The sequence below is a fragment of the Halichoerus grypus genome, chromosome 13, assembly GCF_964656455.1.
Source record: "Halichoerus grypus chromosome 13, mHalGry1.hap1.1, whole genome shotgun sequence".
Classification (NCBI taxonomy): Eukaryota; Metazoa; Chordata; class Mammalia; order Carnivora; family Phocidae; genus Halichoerus; species Halichoerus grypus.
This window is the reverse complement of record NC_135724.1, coordinates 84,713,288-84,734,288: the sequence shown is the minus strand read 5'-3', so window position 1 is coordinate 84,734,288 and position 21,001 is coordinate 84,713,288. Positions and strand designations below refer to the sequence as shown.

At 53.9% G+C, this 21,001-nt stretch overlaps 1 protein-coding gene across 3 annotated transcripts in view; it reads right to left on the bottom strand.

Annotated features, from left to right (window-relative positions):
• The window catches only part of RBM19 (RNA binding motif protein 19), a 135,092-nt gene that overhangs the window by 82,332 nt on the left and 31,759 nt on the right, over positions 1-21,001 (bottom strand). For all 3 annotated transcript variants that reach the window (XM_036123735.2, XM_036123736.2, XM_036123739.2), the window contains exons 17-21: positions 20,286-20,461; positions 17,966-18,026; positions 15,877-15,956; positions 13,275-13,330; positions 10,235-10,351 (exon numbers count right to left, since the gene is read on the bottom strand). In XM_036123735.2, coding sequence (XP_035979628.2) covers positions 10,235-10,351; positions 13,275-13,330; positions 15,877-15,956; positions 17,966-18,026; positions 20,286-20,461 — 490 coding nt within the window. The remainder of the gene's footprint in view (positions 1-10,234; positions 10,352-13,274; positions 13,331-15,876; positions 15,957-17,965; positions 18,027-20,285; positions 20,462-21,001) is intronic.

The following is a 21,001-nucleotide window of genomic DNA, read 5'->3' as shown; positions in this document are numbered from 1 at the left end:
TCTTTTCTCTAGCATAATGTTTTCAAGGTCCATCCGTGGTATGGGATGCGTCAGCATTCATTCCTACCGATGGCAGGATACCATTCCACAGACCTCATCTGGTTTAGCCACTCATCGGCTGATGGGCACGTGTACAGATTTTTACACGAACTTCACTTTCCATTTCTCTGGCATCAATGCACAAAAGTCGAACTGCTGGGTCGCACAGTAAGTGCGTTGTTTAGTTTGGAAGAAAGTGCCTATTCTCTCTTCCTGAGTCGCTGTGCGATATCACATTCCCACCGGCAACATGTGAATGGGACCAGTTTCTCTGCATCCTCGTCAGCATTCTGTGTTCCTCCTGTTTTTTTTTTTTATTCTAGCCATTCCAAAGGGTGCGTATTTTCACTTGTTTTCGCTCTGAGCAGAGGTCCGACTCTCAGTAACATCTGCTGCGAGGATCGGCAGTCTCCTCTTGGGATCGCCTGTGAAGGCTAGCCAGCTTTGGGTTCTCTAACCTGATAGAGCCTAGTCCATGCCCCACTCCCCCAAACCAAGCAGGCCCATATTAAGAGCCGGAGTCAAGATGTGGCCATGCCATGGGGGGGGGGGGGGGAGGGAAATACCTGGGATTTGGACCAGGTGATTGTGTTGCGCTACATCCCACAGCTGGCTAATGTGAACCCTGGGGTTCATTCGTAATGCCAGATCTTTTTTCCAAATAAAAAGATGCTCGGCAAGGACAGCTCCCTTCTGTCTTTGGGACATTCCCTTTGAGGAAGAACTGATTCCTTGGCAAATTTTAGTTACGGCCTTGTAACTGTCATCATCTTTCTGGAGGTAGCGATCCTAAGGGCAGGGCCGGCTCTTTGAAGTTGGCACGGTGCTCAGCTCATGGGAAGCACGTGTCAAATTTGCAGACTGGCCTTCATAAGCATCACGGACATAGAAAATCGCAGAGTGATGACTGCCGAGGACAGGCATATGGAAAGAACTTAATACATGTGCCGGATGGGTCCAGGAAAGGGTTAAAAAGGCACATCTCTATCCCTGGAATGTGCAGTGGGAGAGGCTGCACAGAAAGGGAGTGATGGGGAGTGTGAATCGACTTTGCAACTTGCTTGGGGTTTTATGGCCGGGCGGCCATCTGCCTTGTGTGCTCAGCTTCGGCTCCCGAGGCTGGTCGCGGGAGGAACGAGTGAAATCACGAGCAGCAGAGCACTTCAGGCCCTGGCAGGGCCCTCCGGCAAGGAGCTGTGCAAATGTCTGGGGGTATCGTCAACAGTGCCTCCCTCGTGCAGCAGAGAACGTGCCGAGAAGGAATGTGGGTACGGCAATGCTGATGCTGCGGCCGACATCTGCGGATGAGCCGGAGCTGTTCCCAGAAGGAAGGCTCACCTGTACCCCCGAACACGCGTGTGTGCATGCGCACATCGGCTGAGAAGCTCAACCGTGGCACCACCATGGTGGCTGGCGGTTATGTGTGACGCGTCCCGGGCGAGGAAACGGGGGGCACGTGGAGCGGGGCCAACACCTCCCTTGCTGCCCCACCCCCGAACGTGGCACATCATCCAGCTAGTCGCCGAGGACCCTAAACATGGGAGCTATCCTCCATTGCTGTCTCCACAGCAGGAGACTCAGTAAAGCCATCAATCAGCGGGAGTCTGCAACTGCACGCCCAGACCGACCCAGCACCCACCTCCACCGCCCACACCCGGTCCAAACCACAGTCGCCTTGGGCCCAGGGGGCTGCAAAAATCTCCTTGCGGGTCTCCTCACACCCGCTCTGACCCTCTTCTCTCAAGATCTTTTACAAATGTTAAGTCACCCACCACTCCCTCCGCTCAGCACCTCTCGTGGCTGTGTAATAAAACACAAAGGCCTGAAGAGCAAAGGGCCGGGACCGGTCAAGGCGGTCTTGGGGAAGAACAAAGACACCAGATATCAAGCTCTTACAAAGCCACAGCAATTAAGATGGTGTGTATTGGCACAGGGATAGACAAATAGACCCAAGGAACAGATTAGAGAGTCCAGAAGCAGACCCTCACATACACAGTCACCTGATTTATGACAAAATCAATACCGTGGAGTAGAGGGGAAAGAATGGCCTTCGCAATAAATGATGTCGGGCTAACTGACTATCCGTGGGGGGTGGGGTGGGGAAGTATCTCGATCTCTACCTCACGCCATATACAAAAATCGATTCCAGAGGGACTGCCCACCTAAATGTGAAAGGTCAAAGCTTTTACAGGAAAATAGACTATCTTCATGAGCTTGGAGGAGGCAGGGATTGCTTAAATAGGACACAAAACACATGAAGGGAACTATGAAGGGAAATATGAAGGGAAAAAAGTGACAAACATTAAGATTAAGAGCCCTCTGTTCATCAAAGGATACCATTGGGAGGACGCCATTAAGATACTCACAGGAGGGGAGAGGGAGGGGCTGCAACCATATATCCACCACAGGACTTGAATCCAGAACATGTAAACTTATATAGAAAGTAATTGGAAAAATAATAAAGAAAAAATCAGACAACCCAATTTTTAAAAGAATGGGCAGAAGACTTGAACAGGCATTCCACAAGAATCTAAACACATGCTCATAAGCATATGAAAAAACATCTGATTTCCTTAAGCTACCAGGGAAGCACAAAAATTAAAACCACAATATGATGATGCTGTTATATACATACCAGAATGGCTAAAAAAGACAGATCTTACCAAGTGTTGACGAGGACCAGGGGCAACCAGAATGCTCAGGCCCAGAGGGAGGTACACATTGACACAGTTTCTTTGGAAACCTGATAGAGATATTTACTAAAGTTGAAATATGTACATCCCATGACCTAGCAATCCCAGTCCTACAGGGACACCTACAGAGACACATGCACGTGGTCCCCAAAAGACACATGCAAGAATATTCACAGGAGCATTATATATTCAAAAGAGCCAAAACCCTGAAAAGTACCCAAGTGCTCATCGGTAAAATGGATAAATGTATTTCAACATACTCACACGATGGAATACTACACAGCACCGAGGATGAACAAATCACAATGACAACACAACAACCCAGAAGAATCTCACAACAAAAAATGTTGAGCAGAGAGACCAGAAGCCAAAAAGTATATATAGTATGATGTCATTGACATAAAGAACATAAAGAACTTGGCCATGCAAATACACGTGTTTAGAAGTCAGGGAAGTGGTGGGCAGGGAGCAGCTGGGGGGCAGTGATGGGAACGGGGCACCGGGCAGAGGGCAGGCTGGGAATATTCTGTTTCTTGAGCTGAGTGCTAGTCACACCTGAATAACAAGTTTGAAAACCATCCCAAGCCCTCCTCGTGGCCCACAAGACTGTGCCCCTGTCCACTCGTCTCATCTCAGTGCTGTCCTTCAGCTCCTGCTCCCCCCACCCATTGCCCTGAGGGGCCAAGGTCATTCCCACCTCAGGGCGTGGCACCTGCTGCAGGACCCCCCCTTATCTGTAGGCAGCTCACTCCTTCATACTCTCAGGTCCCCACTATAATCCCTCCCTCAGAGAAGCCTCCCCTGACCGCTCCCTCTAAGACACCCAGTCCTGGGTGAGACGTGTCCCCCAGATTCATGTCCGCCAAAGCTTATGCATGGGATCTTGCTGGAAATCAGGTCTTTGCAGATGTGATCGAGGTAAGGTGAGCTCATACTGCGTTTGGGTGGGCCCTAAATTCACTGACTGCTGCCCCCAGCTCAGCTGAGAATGAATGAATGCATTCATACCATCCTTTAAAACCTCAGCAAAGGGGAAGGGAGGGATGCATGGGCAGAGCTCAGAGGACTTTTAGGGCAGCAAAAACACTTTACAGGATACTATGACAATGGGTACATGTCATTACCCTTTTGTCCAAACGCGCTGAATAGACACCAGCAAGAATGCACCCTCACGCACACTACAGACTCTGGGTGACAGCGACCAATCAGTGTGGGTGCACTGAATGTAACCAACGTCCCACTCTGGTGGGGATGTGGATAATGGGGAGGCTGTGTATGGGGAGGCAGGGGGTGTACGGACACTACGTACCTTCCTCCCAATTGTGCCATCACCCTAAAACTGCTCTAAAAAAGGCTCTTAAACAACAAAGACCTTAGCAAAGCAGGAGGAGCAGGGACGTCCCCGATGAGAAAACAGGTCGGAGTGGGGGAAGGGGCCTGCCAAGGTGAACACAGCAACTCTGAGTGGGGCCTCACATCTCACAGCTCAAGGGGGGTCAAGGGGGCGACAGCTTTGCCTGTAAGGTCTGTATGTTTTATAAAAAGGGAAAGAAAGCATTACCATATCTGGGTAATGCATCTAGAAGACGATGCCAAAAACCCCTAAGACGTGCCCTGGCTCCATTCGAGCCCGACGTTTAACTCAGTCCAGGGATCAGCAAATGTACCCCATAAAGGGCCAGACCGTCCATATTTTATGGGCTTACAGGTCAGCTGGTCTCAGACGCAGCTACTCGACTCTGCTGTGGTGGGAGAGCAGCTGGCCGGCACGGCACCGAATGAGTGTGGCCCCGTGTGGCTGCGGGGTGTGGTGGCCTCCATCTAGGGCTCCCTGTAGGGGCGCATGTAGGGGGATGACCTATGCGGGGAGGGACAGCCTCCTTACCCCATCCCTTGTAGAACGTGGCTGAGGGGTTTCTCTCCCCCACTCCCACACCCCTTCTCGAATGGTCCTTCGGGGCTGCCCAAGGCTGCTTTTTGCAGAGCTTCTCCCCTGTGGAGCCTGGCAAGCAGGAAGTGGCCCCATGAGCCCCGGGCCTCCGCAGAGAGCAGATAGACCAGGGCTCCTAGCTTTTGGAAAAGTACTGCTGACAGCCAGGAGTCAACCAGGCAGTGACCCCACACCTGGGCGAGGCGAACAAGGCGGGGGGCGTGTGAGGGGAACTTGGCGGGCAGGCTATCCTCGGCCCTCCCTCCACGGTCATAGTCACCGTGAGAGGAAATGAGGAGGAGAGAGGCCAGGGACAACGGACGTTGTCCACAAAGCAGGCACAACAGGGGCACTGGGGACAGGAGACGCAAGCCGTGTAATTAAGGCCTCTAGACACCTGTCGGGAGCTCACCCATTCACACCCCTGGCAGGTGGTTCACACCTCTGAGGAATAGAATAACCAAAAAAAAAAAAGAGAGAGAGGATGGGAGGAGGACCAGATGAAAAAGCTGAAAAGCTCTCCCCATCTGCAGCCCGCAGCCGCTGCCCTAGCCCACCTGAAGCACCTTCCACCTAACGCCCCGGACCCTTGCGGACAGTCCCACGGAGGTGGGGGGTCTCCAGAGTGAGAGAGAACGGGTGGTGCCCCTGCAGAGCTGTGTGGCCCCAGGCAAACTCCCTAGCCTCTCTGTGCCTCACACCTCCTGTTTTTATTAGGATTCCATAAGCAAGGGTGCACAGTGTATCTATGTGCTTAGCAACCATTTATCGAGCACCCTCTGCATACCAGGGGCCCGTGGATGGAGCAGGGACCTAAGTGTCCGAGATTATAGTCTGGGGGTGGGGGGGGAAGGGACACTAAACCAGCACAGGGACAGCTCTCCAAGGGTGGCTGTGAGGTGGGCTGGGAGTTTTGAGAGACTAGGACAGGCCAAGCCACGTTGCCTGGGGGTGAGCTGAAGGTCTATTTTAAAATCGCTAATTCCACGGGCACGAAGCGTCTTCCTGTGTGCCAGGCACCATTCCAGGGGCTTGCAGGCAGGACTGGCTACGTCATTTGCAGGGTCCAGTGTGAAACGAAAACTTAGGGCCTCTCGTCCAAACAGTAAGAATTTCAGGACGGTGACAACAGAGCACTGAAGCAAGCATGGGGCCTCAGGGGGCCACACGGTCACACGCTCACAAAGCCAGCCCTGCTGGCAGAACCTCCTTCCCGGAGGATCACTGCCTTTCAGGAACTGAGCAGCCCAAACCAAGGCGCCCATGGGGTACAAGAGAAACAGGTAAAGCCGAGGGTCCTTCTAGGAACGGCCCCTGTACCTCTCGGGGCCCCAGGTTCCTCCTCTAGGAGGTGGGCAAGCAGCTCTCGCACGTGGGATGTGGTGAGCCTGCTGCCCGACACTGCCTGAGTGCCGACAGCATTAGCCATCCCGTTCCCAAGGCGTCTGTGCCATCTCGGGCCCAGCCCCTGAAACTTGGGTGGGAACAAGACCTGTCCATCAAATGCCTTGGCTCTGCACTAGCGCTTGTACGTAAGGATGCGGGGGGGGGGGCAGGGGGGGCGGGGGTCTGAATGCACAAGCTTCAGGTGGGGTACAGATTTAGGCCCCATCTGTGGGGCTTTTCTCTACACCACCCTCTGTCCCAGGGACCTTCAAATCCAGGCTTTCCAATGGAGGTGGGCAAAGCATCCCCCAGACGCAGAGGTCCACACACACGCCTACTTTCCCCAGAGCAAACCCAGATAGGAGGGGAAGCTGGTCCCCCCTTCTTCTGGAACGGATGCTGGCTTAAGACTGTGCACACAGCAGGGTGAGCCGGGGGGCCATTTCCAGCCCTGCTCTGGTTGTGGGGTGGGGAGTCTGCTCCCTGCATGCATGCACACACTTGCACACTCCAGAGAATCCCCGTTTGTCTTCCGTGTTTCCTTTTTGGGGTGGAGAAGCCTGTGTCCCCCAATACTGACTCTCTCCAGCCTGGAACTAGCTGGAGGGGGAGACGATCACAGGGCAGGAGGGACATAGAAAAGGAGGAGAAACACTGAGAAAATGCCCCAGAGGACTGTCGAGGCTCTGCAATGCTGTCAGATAGGCTCTGTCGAGTCAGCCCCGCCCTGGTTCCAAGCCTGGTGCCACCTGTTTTGTGCCGTTCGATAATCATAGCTAGTGTTTATCAACTACCTACCCCACACCAGGCCCTGTATTAAATGCTCCGCATGCAAAATCCCCAGGGGCAGTCACATGGCATGGGAGCTGGACTCCGGGCGAGCCGGCAGCTGGCCCAGGGGTGGGAATCTGGGCTGGGGAGCGGTTCTTCTCCCCGGGAAAGGGAGGCAACCCTCCGCCGCAGGGCTGTTGTGGGAAACAGACCTGTACTAATGCAAAGCAGTGCCTGGCACAGGATGGGCTGGAAAACTTTACTTGATGATGACAAACGCTAACGTTTTCACTGCATCCTCGTCGTACGTTGCAGGATACACCAGCAGTAGCGTTCCTACTATTATTTTGTGCCAGGGGAAACTGAGGCCCAGAAGGGAGGTGGCAGAGAAGTGCCGCCTCCCAATCCACTGCCGTGTCTACTCTGACTTTTCTAAAGGGCGGGCCTCGAACTGTCCCCGACGACGACGACCCTGCAGGGACGTGAATCCGCAGCGCCCCTTGGGCCCCGTCGCGGCTGGGTTCAAGGGGCTGCGGTGTGGTGCGGGCGGGCCCGAGCGCAAGGCTGCTGGCCTCCAGGGAAGGCGCAGGCAAACGCCGCCTTGGCTGGGAAGCTGCTGCCCCAGTCCACGGGCAGGGCCCCTGGAGGCTAGGGAGGGCGGGTGAGCTGCCACCTCCCGGCGGGTGCTCTTGAGGACCTGACCATGCTTTCCCACGGCCCTACACTCACTCCTGCACACCACGAGAGTGTCACTGTCCGACTGTCATTGTCGCTTTGCTCCCTGGTCCCCCACAGACACTGAAGCCCTCGAGGGAGGAGCCCATCTCTCCTGAAATGGCTGCATGCCCGACACCTAGCACAATGGCCGGTACGAATCATACGTTCATGGGATAGTGTTTCCGTTGACATGATCTCGGGGGCAGTGTCCTTCCAGACCTGGGAGAAGGAGAGCAGGCTGCAGAGAGGAGTGGTTCCGAGCCACGGCTCTGGGGCAGACCACTGAATTCCCAGCCCTGGCTCAGCTGTGGGTCCCGGGCAGGATGCTTCATGTGCCCGGGTCTCCAGCATCCTTCTGGGTGCAAAACGGGGAACGGCATCCCTCCACCGCAGCACGGCTGCGCAGCTTAAAGGAGAAGACATGGCACTGGCAGACCCACAGCTAGGGCCCAACACACAGCGAGCGCTCCATCGGGGGGAGCTGGGATTCTGATTACACCTGGAAGGACAAACCCGCAAAACCTGCCTGCGAGAAAAGGACCAGACTGGTTCCCCTCAATCCTGAAATCCTCCCCTGGCTCTGACCTTTGCCGGCCACTGGCTTTGTCTGGAAATCGGGTCTGTGGTTTCGCCGACCAGCTTAGCCCCGAGAAGGCTCACAGCGACCCCTGCTGCCCGCCGCTCGGAACTGCCTCCACCCCCAGCCCGAGTGCACAACAAAGCAAGGTGAGCCCTCCAAGACTGGCTTTCCGATCATTTCCAAGGGCTGGCGGAAACCACCATCACAACAATGGCAGGGAGAAGAGACGCCGCGCATAATTACGTTCGGTGGACACTAATTCCCTGTCTTCTCAAAATAAATATAAAACAAGAGATCAAACAAAGCGTTTTCCCTTTCTGTCTGGGTCTTTTGTTTCCCTGGATAAATGTCATCCTAAATACACTGTGGAAACAAGCGGAACTGTCATTTCGGCGGGATACTATTTCCTGATCAACACGTGCTGTTTGCAGCAATCCCGTTTTGATCTGGCAGTTCTTAAATTGGACTCTCTTTAAAAAGCAGAAGCATGTGAAAACAAGCAGGCGTGTGGGGCTGAGGATAGGGACTCTCTTGCAACGGCCTCACTCACGTACTCCTCTCGTCTCCCTGGGTGTGGGGAAATGGAAAACGTCCCCCCCAGGTTGTGACCCCAGCTCACCAGGCTGCTGCTGCTACGCGGGGGACCCGGGATCACAGCTAAGGCTCAGCTACTAGAAGCCGGCAGGGTAGGCGTCTGCAACAGCTCCCGCTAACCATGCCTGTTAATGAACTGCACACTAGTGGACGATGGGGCACAGACACGAGAGGGATGGCGACTTTTGAAGCAAATCCCATAAATGGCTCCCTATCCTTTAAACCAAATGAGTGCAGAGAGGCAGACTGCATACAAAGATACTTCTTTCTGGTCCCCAAAATACAGGATTTGCATTTTGCATCCACAGTTGACATCGGTAAGTTGACCTAATGAGTAAGATGCTAAGTGATAATTCTAACGGGGACCTAGCTCTCTTGATCCCGCAGGCCAGGGTGCTGTACGTTTTGGGGGCCCCCCCCAAATTATCTGTTCGGTTGGGGCTAATTCCATCTGCCGTTACATTCTGAGGGCTAGATGGTCTCTCTCTGCACCACCCAGCATTTGCCTGGGGAGGGCCTGGGCTTCAAACATCTTCCTGTGATGTCCTCCATAGAGACGTTTGATCCAGGGCTTGGTTCTGGGCAGGACCTCATTCACCTCAAAAGCTCAACAGTGTAATGTATCAGCACAGGGGTTGCAAAGTGGTGGCTCTTGGGCTATATCTGGCCACAGGCAGAGACTCTGTCCTGTACCATGTTTATTTTCAGAAAAGTAAATTAGTTGCCAACTTATTCCCCCCCAAAAATCCGATTGCTGGTTTCTCTTTCGAAATGTGGGAAAACTGGTCTGATTACACCTGCCTTTCTGCACGGGCTCACCTGGCCTTCCAGCTGCGCCCCCCGCCCCCCCAGCCTGCTCTTCCAGGTCCCAGAACCCGGAATTTTTGACCCCGTGCTAGCATCTGCTGCTGGACGGCATGATCTATGCAGGTGATTCATCCTTATTTCGAAATGGCTTCTCCGTAAGTAGCAATGTAGACGGCGGTGCCCAACTGCAGCTGGTCAGTAGAGCCCGAACCCCCCTGAGGAGCTCTGATCAAAATATCAAGGTCTGGGCCCCGCCCCTGACCAACAAAATCCAGCTCCCTGGGGGTGAGGCCTGAGCAAAGGTATGTTTATAAAAGTCACCAAGTGACTGGAAAATACCAAGAAGGAGAACCATTGGCTTAGACCAGAAGACCGCCTTGGGTGGAAGAATTTCAGGCAGATGGTGGGTAGAGCTGAGCTTCAGCCACGTGGGCTCCCGCCCCATCCTGCTGTGGGTGGGGATGGAGATCAGCTTCCCTTTTTGTCTCACCTCTGGAGGAGGAGGAGGCCTGGCTGCTTCGAGATTTTTCTGCATACTGCTCTGGAAAGCAGTGCGTGAGTTCAAGGGAGATAAAACAAAGGCAGCCGAAAGATGACCTCTGAAAGACCACTGGGCCTCCGGCGGAGCCATCAAAGGACCCCAAGGCTACCTTCTCCAAGGCTCCGGCAGGCTCCCCACCCACACACTGCCCCTTGGACCGAACCAGCGCCTCTCACCTGAAGAGCTCACGGATCTCCCGGCTGTCAGCCTGGAACGGGATGTTGCGCACCAGAATCTTTGACGTTGTCTGCTTTCTGGGAACTTGTTTCTTCCGAGCGGATGTCAGAGCTGGCCTGGACGGTCGGGGGAAAGGGTTCAGGTTATTCAGGGTGTAGGCAGCTGCTGCCCTCCACGGACTCCCCTGCCCTCCCTCCAAGAGCCGACACTCTGGTCTTCTGTGCAGGTGAGGGATTCAAGGAGTTGCTGTGGATGAGGCAGAGATGAAATGGGAGGGAGGTAGTCTCCCGTGGGTGACACGGAGCCTAACCGTCTTCTCAAAACAGCTATGGACACCCAGTCAGCCCACCTGCCCACCTTTGGGTCCCTGCTGCCCGTCATCTGAGAGACCCAGGGGCCAGTGGGACTGGAGAGAGGAACCCTAACGAGGGCGAGGCCAGTTCCTCCCCATATCCAGTCTCCACGGTCCCTTTCTGGATGCAGCAAGACCCCAGGTGGTCCAAAGGGCTTATTTGAGACTTTCCACCGTTCACCCGAGGACCAACGTCCCGAGGCCCTGGAGCAGCTTCTAGCCGTGGAAACGGGCTGGGGTTAGGAAACTGATCCGGGGCTCAGGGCCCTCTCCAACGTGGCCCCACCTCACCCGCGCACCTGAATCAAAGCAGGGCAGGACTGCGAGCAGGGAGCTGATGATCGGGGTGCGGAAGCCAAGTCGGCCACACAGGATCTGAGTGATCTTGGGCAAGTAACTTGGCCTCTCTGGGCCTCCGTTTCCTCAACTGCAGAATGGCCTTAATAATAGTGCCGGCCTGGTCATACGGTTTGAGGACCTGTCGAACACTCTGTATGGTGCCCGCCGTGAGCTAAACGTTCCATAAATCGTGGCAGTTGTCGTGAAGACGACTGTTACGACTCGCTTCCTTCAGGCCTGCTCCACATCACCTCCTCAAAGGCCCTCCCTAAGCATCGCCCCTAAAACAGCAACTCACCCCCACCCCCGGCTTTGTTCTCCTTCCTGGCACTCGCCACCACCTAACCGCACAGTACATATTTGCTCGTGTTTCCCTTTACGGTCTGTCCTCTAGGGCTGTGCTGTCCAATATAGTGGCCAAAAGCCACACATGGCCAGTTAAATTTAAATGAAAACAAAATTCAAAATTTGACTCCTCAGTTGCCGGGAGAGCCAGCCTCCAAGATGGTCCCCCATGATCCCTGCCTCATGGTATTCAGGCCCTCATGGAGTCCCCTCCCGTGCTCTCTGACCAATGGAAGACAGACACAACAGTGACTCCTGAGACTAGGTCGTAAAAGAAACTGTCGCTTCCTTCCTGCTGCCCCTTGGATCACTGGCTCTGTGGGAAATGGGCTGTAAAGACCCTCATGCAATCCAGGGAGAGGCCAATGTGGTGAGGAACTGAGGCCTTCTGCCAACAGCCCTGTGAGGGCGCCATCTTGGAAGTGGATCCTTTAGTCCCTGGGGAGCCTTCAGATGAGACTGCAACCCTAGCCAGCATCATCATGGTAACCTCAAGAGACCCGGAGACAGACGTACCCTGCTAAGCTGCTCCCAAGTTCCGGACCCACAGAGACCATGGGATGATAAACGTTTGCTGTGTTAAGCTGGGTTTGGGATACTCTGTTACGCAGCCAATAGATAATAAGCTGCACTCCCCCCATTTCAAGTGTTCAAATGCCACATGCAGCAAGTGGCTGCCATATTGGACAGCACAGATGTAGAACATCAGAGAAGAATCCCACCACCGTAGAAGGTTCTACCAAATACGCTGCCCCAGAATGTGAGCACCACAAGGAAACTCCACTGCTGGCAACTGGGCAGAGGATCTGGAACACAGTGGGCTCTGATTTTTTGTTGAATAAAAGAACGACTCAATCAACACTGGCCGGGCACTGAAAGCTCGCAAGGTGACTTTAGCTTGACTCCCTGTAGATAGGGTATGGAAGAGGAAGATCGCCGGCTGAGTGCTCATGGGCACAGCATGTGCCAGGCGCTTCACGCACAACCTCCGGTGGGCACGTTTTACTTCTCAGGCCAAGTCAGCCACCCAAGGTCACACAGCTCTGGGACTAGAACCCAAAGCTGTGGGGCCCAATGCCTGGAAACCCACTGTTCCATCACAGTCAGGAACCCGTCCCGTACCAGGCCGCCTTCACCCCAGTGATGCTCACACGGCCCAGACCGGGATGGGCGAACAATACCAGAGGTAGCCTGGGGCTGGATCCACGAGTAGTTTGAAAAGAGAGAGAGAAGGAAGGAAAAGCAGCGGCCACAGGCAGATCATCTGCTCAACGACCACAACAAATGACCAACCTGCTGACAACTACCAAACAAATATCTTAAACCAGCCCTAGGACTGTTAGAGGCAGTCCCTTCATCACCTGAGGCAGGTGGATGATCACGACGATGACAATAACGCCTTACGCTGGGCACGTTCTGTGCCGGGCACTGTTAGAAGCACCACAGCGGTATCAGCTCACTTAGACGTACGAGCGGGTAGAAGGACAGGAACAAAACTAAACTCTTAGAGAAAACCCCACCACTTCAGGAAACTGGTCACTGGGCAGACTGGTCTGTCTCCATCTTGAACACCTACTGAATCTCTTTCGAATTAACTGGAGGCCGTCTCTGGGCTCTGTCGTCCAGCTCTGAGAAAGAAAGCCCTATAAAGGCGGATGTCTAAGTTTTTATTGCTTCTCTCATTCGTCCAAAGCCCCAGCAACTTGCAACTCTTTGTTGGGTTATTTATACCACCAAGATGAGCAGGACGTGCTTGTTTTTCCCATTCTTGCTCCTTTGATGATAATAAATGTGCGTTAAGCATTTACTCAAAGGACTGGAGCGGTCCCAGTTCCTCACAGAAACGGGCCTCAGAGTTGGCAAATGGGACACCAGCTTCATTAGGAAGAGTCCCAGATGGTGAGGGGTTTGGGCGGGGGGTCATGTCAAGGGGCTGGGGAACCAGCACCAGAGCAGAAGGGACTGCCCCAGGTCAAAGCAAAGACAGGGCACCAAAGACTCACTTGGTGGCTCGTTCGGAGATCCTCACTTCCAGCTTGTGGCTGTCCACGACGTGACCCTAAGAGAGAAGACAACACAGCTTGTCACTCTGTCCTCCCAGAAATACTCACCCGCACCCCTGCCCTTCAGCAGAGAGGGCTTCCGCAGAGGGGAAAGGAAATTTCAGAGGGAGGACGTTTCCAGGCAGAGGGGCCAGCTGGAATCAAGGACAGAGAACAGCTTTTCCTGGAAATGGCTCATGCTGAGCCCAGGCAGCAGCTGGTGGTCACAGAGACCCAGCCTTCCAATGTCCTCTCGAGCCATGCGTGGGCCTTGACCTTTATGCCACTGGAGGGACACAGAATTTTCCATCGTTTATAAGCATCTGCAGGCAAAGGAAGCACCTTCGGTCTGGCTTGCAGAGCGGGAGTTCAGGTTAGATTGTATGCTTAAAAAAATAATTTCTAAACCACAAGAGGAGTTGCAAGGAAAGCTAGGTTCTCACGTGGGTCCCTTAAGGCAAAACTGGCGTATTAACAAAATTACCCTCAAAAATCCCTTAAATCTCCCATAAAATACACAACGCGTAGTTTCGTGTAAACAATTCTTTGTGGCAATGTGCACATATGTGTGCACACGGGGAGGTAACACTGGACCCGTGCGGGGTGTTTTATAGAATCTTGCATTATGTGGCAGAGACTGGAGCACTGAATGTGCAGAGCTCAAGCCCAGTGACGGGCCCACACGGCATCTGGTAACAAAGCTGGACTTCCGGTGTCTCTTTAAAAAAACAACAAACAAATCAAAGCCCAGAGGTCTGGTATGGTTGCAACCCGCCCCCCACGAGACAGTAACTGGCTGAAGCCAAGAAGCAGCTGCCCCTTTGGACGCCCCCCGCCCCGCCAAGTCCCCGGCCCCTGTGGGCATCTGAGTCTGTGAGCCCTGGTGGAGAGCAAGAGAGCCTTTCAAAGAGAGCAGAGGCCCCTGAGGGCTCACCTCGCCATCATCCTACCCAAAACCAACTCAGCCCTTCGTGAAGTGGCCTCGAGCCAAGGTCATCAAAATTCTACAAAAAAATCATATCGGCTACGTGCCCTGCTGCATTTCCGATAGCCCTGGGGCCTTTCCCCTGCACGGGAAGCTCTGCTGGGACTGGGAGGGGGCCCTGTATGCGTGTCCTTTCCACACTGAGAACCGCCCAGCTGGGCCCGGCCCAGGTGCACCTCTCAGAGGAAGAACAAGAGCCGGGGAATGGTGTGCCGCCGGCCACGCCCTGGCTTGTAAACTGGGCCGGATTCAACTCTATTTTACCTTCCCACTGCCTAGCCTCATGCCAGGCAGGCCACGTCCTCCTTTGTACAGTGCACACGGGCACGTGACATTCTGAAAATGGCTTAAAAGGGTCCCTGGACCCCTTGAAGCCCTTCTACGGACTTGGGTCTAGAAGCCTGATCTAGAGGCATGATCATGAGCGCTCTGGCTGCAGAACGAGGGAAAGGCAAGAGACAGTGGGAGCAAGGAGGTCTGCAGAAAGAAAGAGGTGCGTGGGGGGGAGGAGGGCACTGCTCCTTGTCCCCTGCCACCAAAGGCCTTGGGGATGGGGGCATCAGGGAAGAGTGTTGAGGACACTGTTCCGAGCAGAGGTCTCATTTTGGGGAGGCACAAATCCCAGACTGTCCTGCTCCCTGGGGCCCCAGTTCAGCTCCCCTCCTGCTCCCGAGGGCCCTGGGCTGACTCTGCACGTCAGACCCAGCAGGAAGGCACTGTTCTTTTCTCTGAAAAGGATGCGAAGTCTCTGCCAAACACCTTGGAGTTCAGCTCCCTTGTCCCCACTGCCTCCACCCCCGCCCAGGCCAACACCTTTTCCTGCCTGGATGACTCAATGCCACCTGCTCCCCTATGATCCACTCTCTGCACAGCAGCTGGAGAGGCTGTCTGGAAGCATAAGAGTCCCTTCGCTGGTGTGCTCAAAGCCCTCTGATCGAATCTCACTGCCTTACAACTGGACTCCAAGGTCGTTAAAAGGCCTGCAAGATCCAGGTCCAGGCACCACCCACCCCACACCTCCTCTGCCACACTGGCCTCTTTGTATCTCTCTAACAGACTAAGCTCACTCCTACATTAGAGTCCCTGCCTCAGGCCCTTTGCACATGCTGTTCCCCCCTCCTAGACTGCTTTCCCCCCAGATCTTTATGTAGTTGACTCCTTCTTATCATTAGGTATTAGCTCAACTGTCACCTCAAGAGAGGCCTCCCCTGACCACACATCGTAAAGTAGCCCTCCCTGCCCATCAAAGTGCCTGCTTCATTTCCATCCAAGTGCTCATGACCTGGTTCTGTGTATTTATTCAGAGGTCCGCTCTGCCATCTTCCTCAGACCTGGCACAGAGCTGTGGATTAATGAACATACTACAGTGACGACAGAGTGCTGAGGAGGGGTCTTCATTTTTCTTGGGCCACAGTTCTCTCCTCCCTAGAGAACTGGAGGAACTGAGGGGCCCAGAAAAATGTGGGCTTATCTGCATTCCCGCTCAATTTCAGGAGCGCTGACAGGTGGGAGCCCCCCTCCCCACCCCCGCTACCTAGCAAGTGCCTCCGAGGACCTCGGCTGAAATCCCCACCTTACCTGGAGCTGCTTGAGAGCCTTCTTGGCTTGCTCTGGCTTCCTGTATTCCACAAATCCAAATCCCATGGAGAGCATCGCCCCTGAAGGAGAGAGGCAGAAATCACAGGGGTGACACGGGCGGGCAAGAAAGCGAAGAAAGCACGAGCCCAACTGCAAGGGCTCCAGAGGGCCCCTGGATGTCCACTCTTTTCTCTCTTCCTCATACCCCTCCTTCGTTCCCAAAAAGGTTTCCGCTCCTGGCTTGCCATGTATTACCAGTCATCTTGAAGAACCAGCCAACAAAGTTATATAGCCATCACCTGAGGCCCAGTTGACTATTAATTAACAGATGATTGACATGATAATTAACTTCGTAATAGAATTCCGCCTTTGGGAGGGAGAAGGAACGAACAGGGATGACCATCACTATGACAAGCGGCTCAACATCTACCTAGGCCGTCCCCCTGCTTCCACACACAACGCAGAAGATGAATATGTGCATGAAAAGCAAAAGGCACCAAAGACTTCCCCTTTACAGATATTTCTTTTTTTTATTTTATCTTATTATGTTATGTTAGTCACCATGTATCATTAGCTTTTGATGTAGTGATCCATGATTCATTGTTTTCGTATAACACCCAGTGCTCCATGCAGTACGTGCCCTCCTTAATATCCATCACCTGGCTTACCCATCCCCCCACCCCCTCCCCTTTACAGGTATTTCTGACCATCCGATTACAGCTGCGCCTGGGTTTCAGATACCAAGTTCAGACGGGGAGGGCGGCTGCATTATGCAAACCTCTCTGGTCCCCTACTTCTAAGGCAGTGAGTAGCAAGGGTTCAGAGAACAAGGGAGATCGCAAAAGTTTATCGGAAACACTTGCTTCCCAACTTGAGATCTATGTGCTTTACATACATATATATAATTGGGGGGGGCAGCGGTATTTTACGGGGCATTTGTCTAATTACACCTTGCCCTATGGCACAGAATGTGACGCGTGCCTCCTTCCCCCCATCCCCTGCATGTTATACAGACGTATTAATTTTATTCTTTCGTTTTTTTCACAGTTGAACTCAGAGGGCTTGCTCAAGTCTGATGGGTCCAAATGAGGATCGAGATTCACCACCTTCAACTTGCTCACTGGTCCCATCTTTGCCTCTACTGTATTGTTCGTAAGACCCGAGCCCCTACTGCGTGGACCGCTTGCTTGCGTTTCCATTCACAACTCCGTGCTATCAAATGAGGCACCGATGCCGTAAGAAAGTCCACGAAATTGTCCACACGTGGCTCTGCGGGCCACAGAAGGGAGCCTCAGACAGATCTGTTGGCTGCCAGGCGGCACCACCCTGTGACAACCGTGAACACTGGTTTCTTCGGCGGATACTGGAAAGCACTGAAAGATCAGGTAACTCTTTCTAAAGTACGCTGAGGGGTGCTCCTGAGGGCCGAAAGGTAGGCTCCACAGCATCTGATGGCGGAGAGGGACGCAGTGACCCTACAACCCACAGGGGCAGCCCCAGGCAGAGCTGGCGGCCCCTCTACCAGCCCAACTCGCCGCCTGGACGTCAGGGGTCACCTCCTTTCCTGAAGCCCCTGCAACAGAGCCTTCACATTGCTCGCTTGGTACTTAGCTGCCTTTCTTATGTCCCAAACCAGCTCTGTAGCTCCCGGAGAATGGCTCAGTGGAATGTTCCAGAGGTTCTACGTCTGGGTTGTTTCTCTTGGAAGGGAAATGGGAAAGCCCAAGATCAGTCTCTCCCTGCTCTTCTTTAGGACATTTCCAGAGCCCAGAGGTGCTGGGAGGAGGGAGAGGCTTCTGCTACGGTACAGTGTTAACACCGGTGGGCCATCAAATGCTCTGAGACCAGGGGACAGTCCAAGGCCCAAGGCGGAGTCTAAATTCAGAAGACCCTGATGTGCACGGCTGCATCCATGGAACACTGGGAGTCTCCGGGGACAGACAAAGAGGGACTGTTTTAGGTGGGCCACATGAGAATGTGAGGACCTTCCAAATGAGCAAGCGAGAGTTACCCTCACTGCCCCCCCCCCACCCAAAGCCACAAGTTCTTCTGGAATCATCCTTTCTGACTGTGCTTTTGTAGGGAATACCTGCTTTGTTCTTCTTCTTGGAAATAGAGCAGCTCTTCACCGTCCCCACTTTGGAAAACACCTGGAAAGGAATGTCAACGTGTATCAGCACTATTTTCAGGCTAATCCTGCAACTAGTGCAGGCACATCTCAAAATACAGAGGCTCCGTACGGGGCCATGGGCCCCAAGAGGGCGGGACTAACAGCAGAGCTAATACCCAGATCATGCATAAGGTGCGGACACTTATGGACTCTCTTAATTCAAGTCTCATTCGTCCTAATCAGATCTTTAAAACCACTCCACCAGGGGCGCCTGGGTGGCTCAGTCAGTTAAGCATCTGCCTTTGGCTAAGGTCATGATCCCGGAGTCCCTGGATTGAGCCCCATGTCGGGCTCCCTGCTTAGGGGGGAGTCTGCTTCCTCCTCTCCCTCTGCTTCTCTCTCTCTCACTCACTCTCTCAAATAAATAAATAAATAAAATCTTAGGGCCCCTGGGTGGCTCAGTTGGGTAAGCGACTGCCTTCGGCTCAGGTCATGATCCTGGAGTCCTGGGATCGAGTCCCGCATCAGGCTCTTGCTCACCGGGGAGTCTGCTTCTCCCTCTGACCCTCCCCCCTCTCATGTGCTCTCTCTCTCTCTCTCAAATGAATAAATAAAATCTTTAAAAAAAAAAAAAAAAATCTTAAAATAAACAAACAAACAAACCACTCCACGGGAAGATTCTCCTAACATCCCCACTGTACAGACGGGGAGACTGAGGCACAGACAGGATAAGGGACTCACCCAGGCTTGCACTGTTAGCCGAGAGTGAGGCCGGGATCCACGTCCAGGCAGTCTGACCCCTAACTTGGGGCAACACGAGGGTTGGACGCCGTTCCCTGCAGAGCCCCTGATGGGCTTGTGGCCCTGGGACAGTGACCTGACCCCCTGAAGCTCAGGCCTCACAGCTATGTGTGTGGAACCTGGATATCACCCTAGTGGCGACTCCCAGCTCCCGAGTCTGAAGCTTGGGTGCATCTTCCAGGAAGCAACGATTCCTGATGACGTTCCCTTACCAGACCCGGAAGAGCCGGCACAGCGGGAACGAACACAAACTACACGCTGCCTTCAGCTCTTCGAAGCAATCTGGCACTACTGGGGGCCTGCCTCTTTACAAATGCAAACCCAAACCGAACCAAAATGGATTCAGGAAGCAGCCAACGAGAAGTCCCAGGGTGGGTTTCCAGTTGCTCCATACAGTAAATCTCTGCCCTGAAGATGCTGCTGCTTTGGCCGACGTGCCCCTCTGCCGTGGCCACTCCCAACCGGCAAGAGGACAGTCACATCACAGACTTAGCCAGATGGCCTCACGGTGCACGCTCTGACCTCTTGCCTCCCCAAAGAGGAGACACCTCAATCTCTCCCTCCGGATGCAGGCTGGCCTCCCTTCCACCCACCCACCACCATCCTGCCTCTGGGACTCAGTGGACCCCATCCCCCCTCTTGAGTCCATTTGTGGGATTTTGGAACTCAAAAGAGTTTTTAGAAGTCAGTGAGTTCAATCCTTATGGCCATCTTGTTTTTTTTTCAGAACCAATCCATGGCTGTCAGCCTGCTAATAATCATTGATTTATGCATAAATAAAAATGTGTCAAACCCAGTTCATAGAAATGAGGAGTCTCCCCATAGCAGGTCTCAGCCCAGCGCGGGAGCTTGCAGACCCTAATAATCCTTTGGAACCGGAGGCTCCATTTCCCTATCTCTGGCCAATTCCTTCACAAGGCCCCCCAACCCCACTCAGTGTAGGACCCACTTGACATTTCCCAAACACCTACTTGGAGATGCCCATCTTTGTACCCTCCGCCCCACCCCCCAAGAATGCAAAACCCACATCCTGTCCAGGGATTTCAGGCAGGGCTGCCCCACACTCATTCCTGGGTCTTCTGCCTGCTCCCATCAGGCCAGGAGGTGGTGCTAACATTTGCTTTTGGGTAGTTAACACCACAGAAACAATTGGCGGGGCGCAGAGGTGGGGGGTGGCTTTGTTTTCTGAATGGGCAACACTAACACACACAGACGACAGCTTTCACACTGCACACGCCTCCCTAGCCGCCCTGACACGTCCCCTTCCATGTCTGTGGGTGCCCCTCCCAGCCCCCAGGCGGGTCTGCCTGTGACTCAAGTCCCTGGGGGAGATGCCTACGGGACAGCCCAGCAGGGACGTGGAGGGGCCGGTGGCTGGCTGTGAAGCCCCATATCAGCGCGAACCAGATTTACAGGCCGAATAAACCAGGCAGCGCATCAGCAGACGGGCTTCCCCGCCCCACGATCCCCTTCCCCGTTGTTCTCAACCATCACTCACTCCCTTCAGGGTCTCCTCCGTCGTGCTGAAGTTGAGGTTCTTAATAAACAGAGTACATCCGGGGAGGCTCTCCTCCTCCTCCTCCTCCTCCTCCTCCTCTTCTTCCACCTTCTCTGGACAGTCCGCAGCTCCTCCCTCTGCTGGCTTTTCACCTCCTGGGGTCTCGTTGTCTGGCACTGCGTCCCCCCCAAACACAAATCCATTAGATGGCAAATCCACGAAAGGTCTGAGCCCCAGGGCCTATAGCACAGAACCTGCTAGACCAGAGGGGTTCCGCCTCTCTGCGGGCAGCGTCGGGAAGGGGCATGGATTCCCAGCTGGCGTGGGGTTCTAGCCGCTCTTTGGGGGAACCTGGGGCGGGGGGAGACCGGGAAGGGGGGCGAGGCTGTCCTGCCTCCGGCCTCTCTTTTAAAGGAATATGAAACCCAGACCAGAAGTCTGAGCCTTGGACTAACCCACACCAACGTGAACCTTGATATAAATTACTGTGTGAACTGTTTTACTGAACCACAAACTTAAGTAACGGGTTACTTTTCCACAAAGCGATACAGAGCGAACTTTCAAATTAAAACGTGACTCAAAACTTTTGAAAAATTACAGAATGGCAGCAAAACTTAGAACCCTCTAAATACCTCATGAACCTCAGGGATGTTACGTTCGATTAGAATCCCCAGTGTACGTAACTTTGGAGAGCCCCACACGTCAGAGTGCCTGAT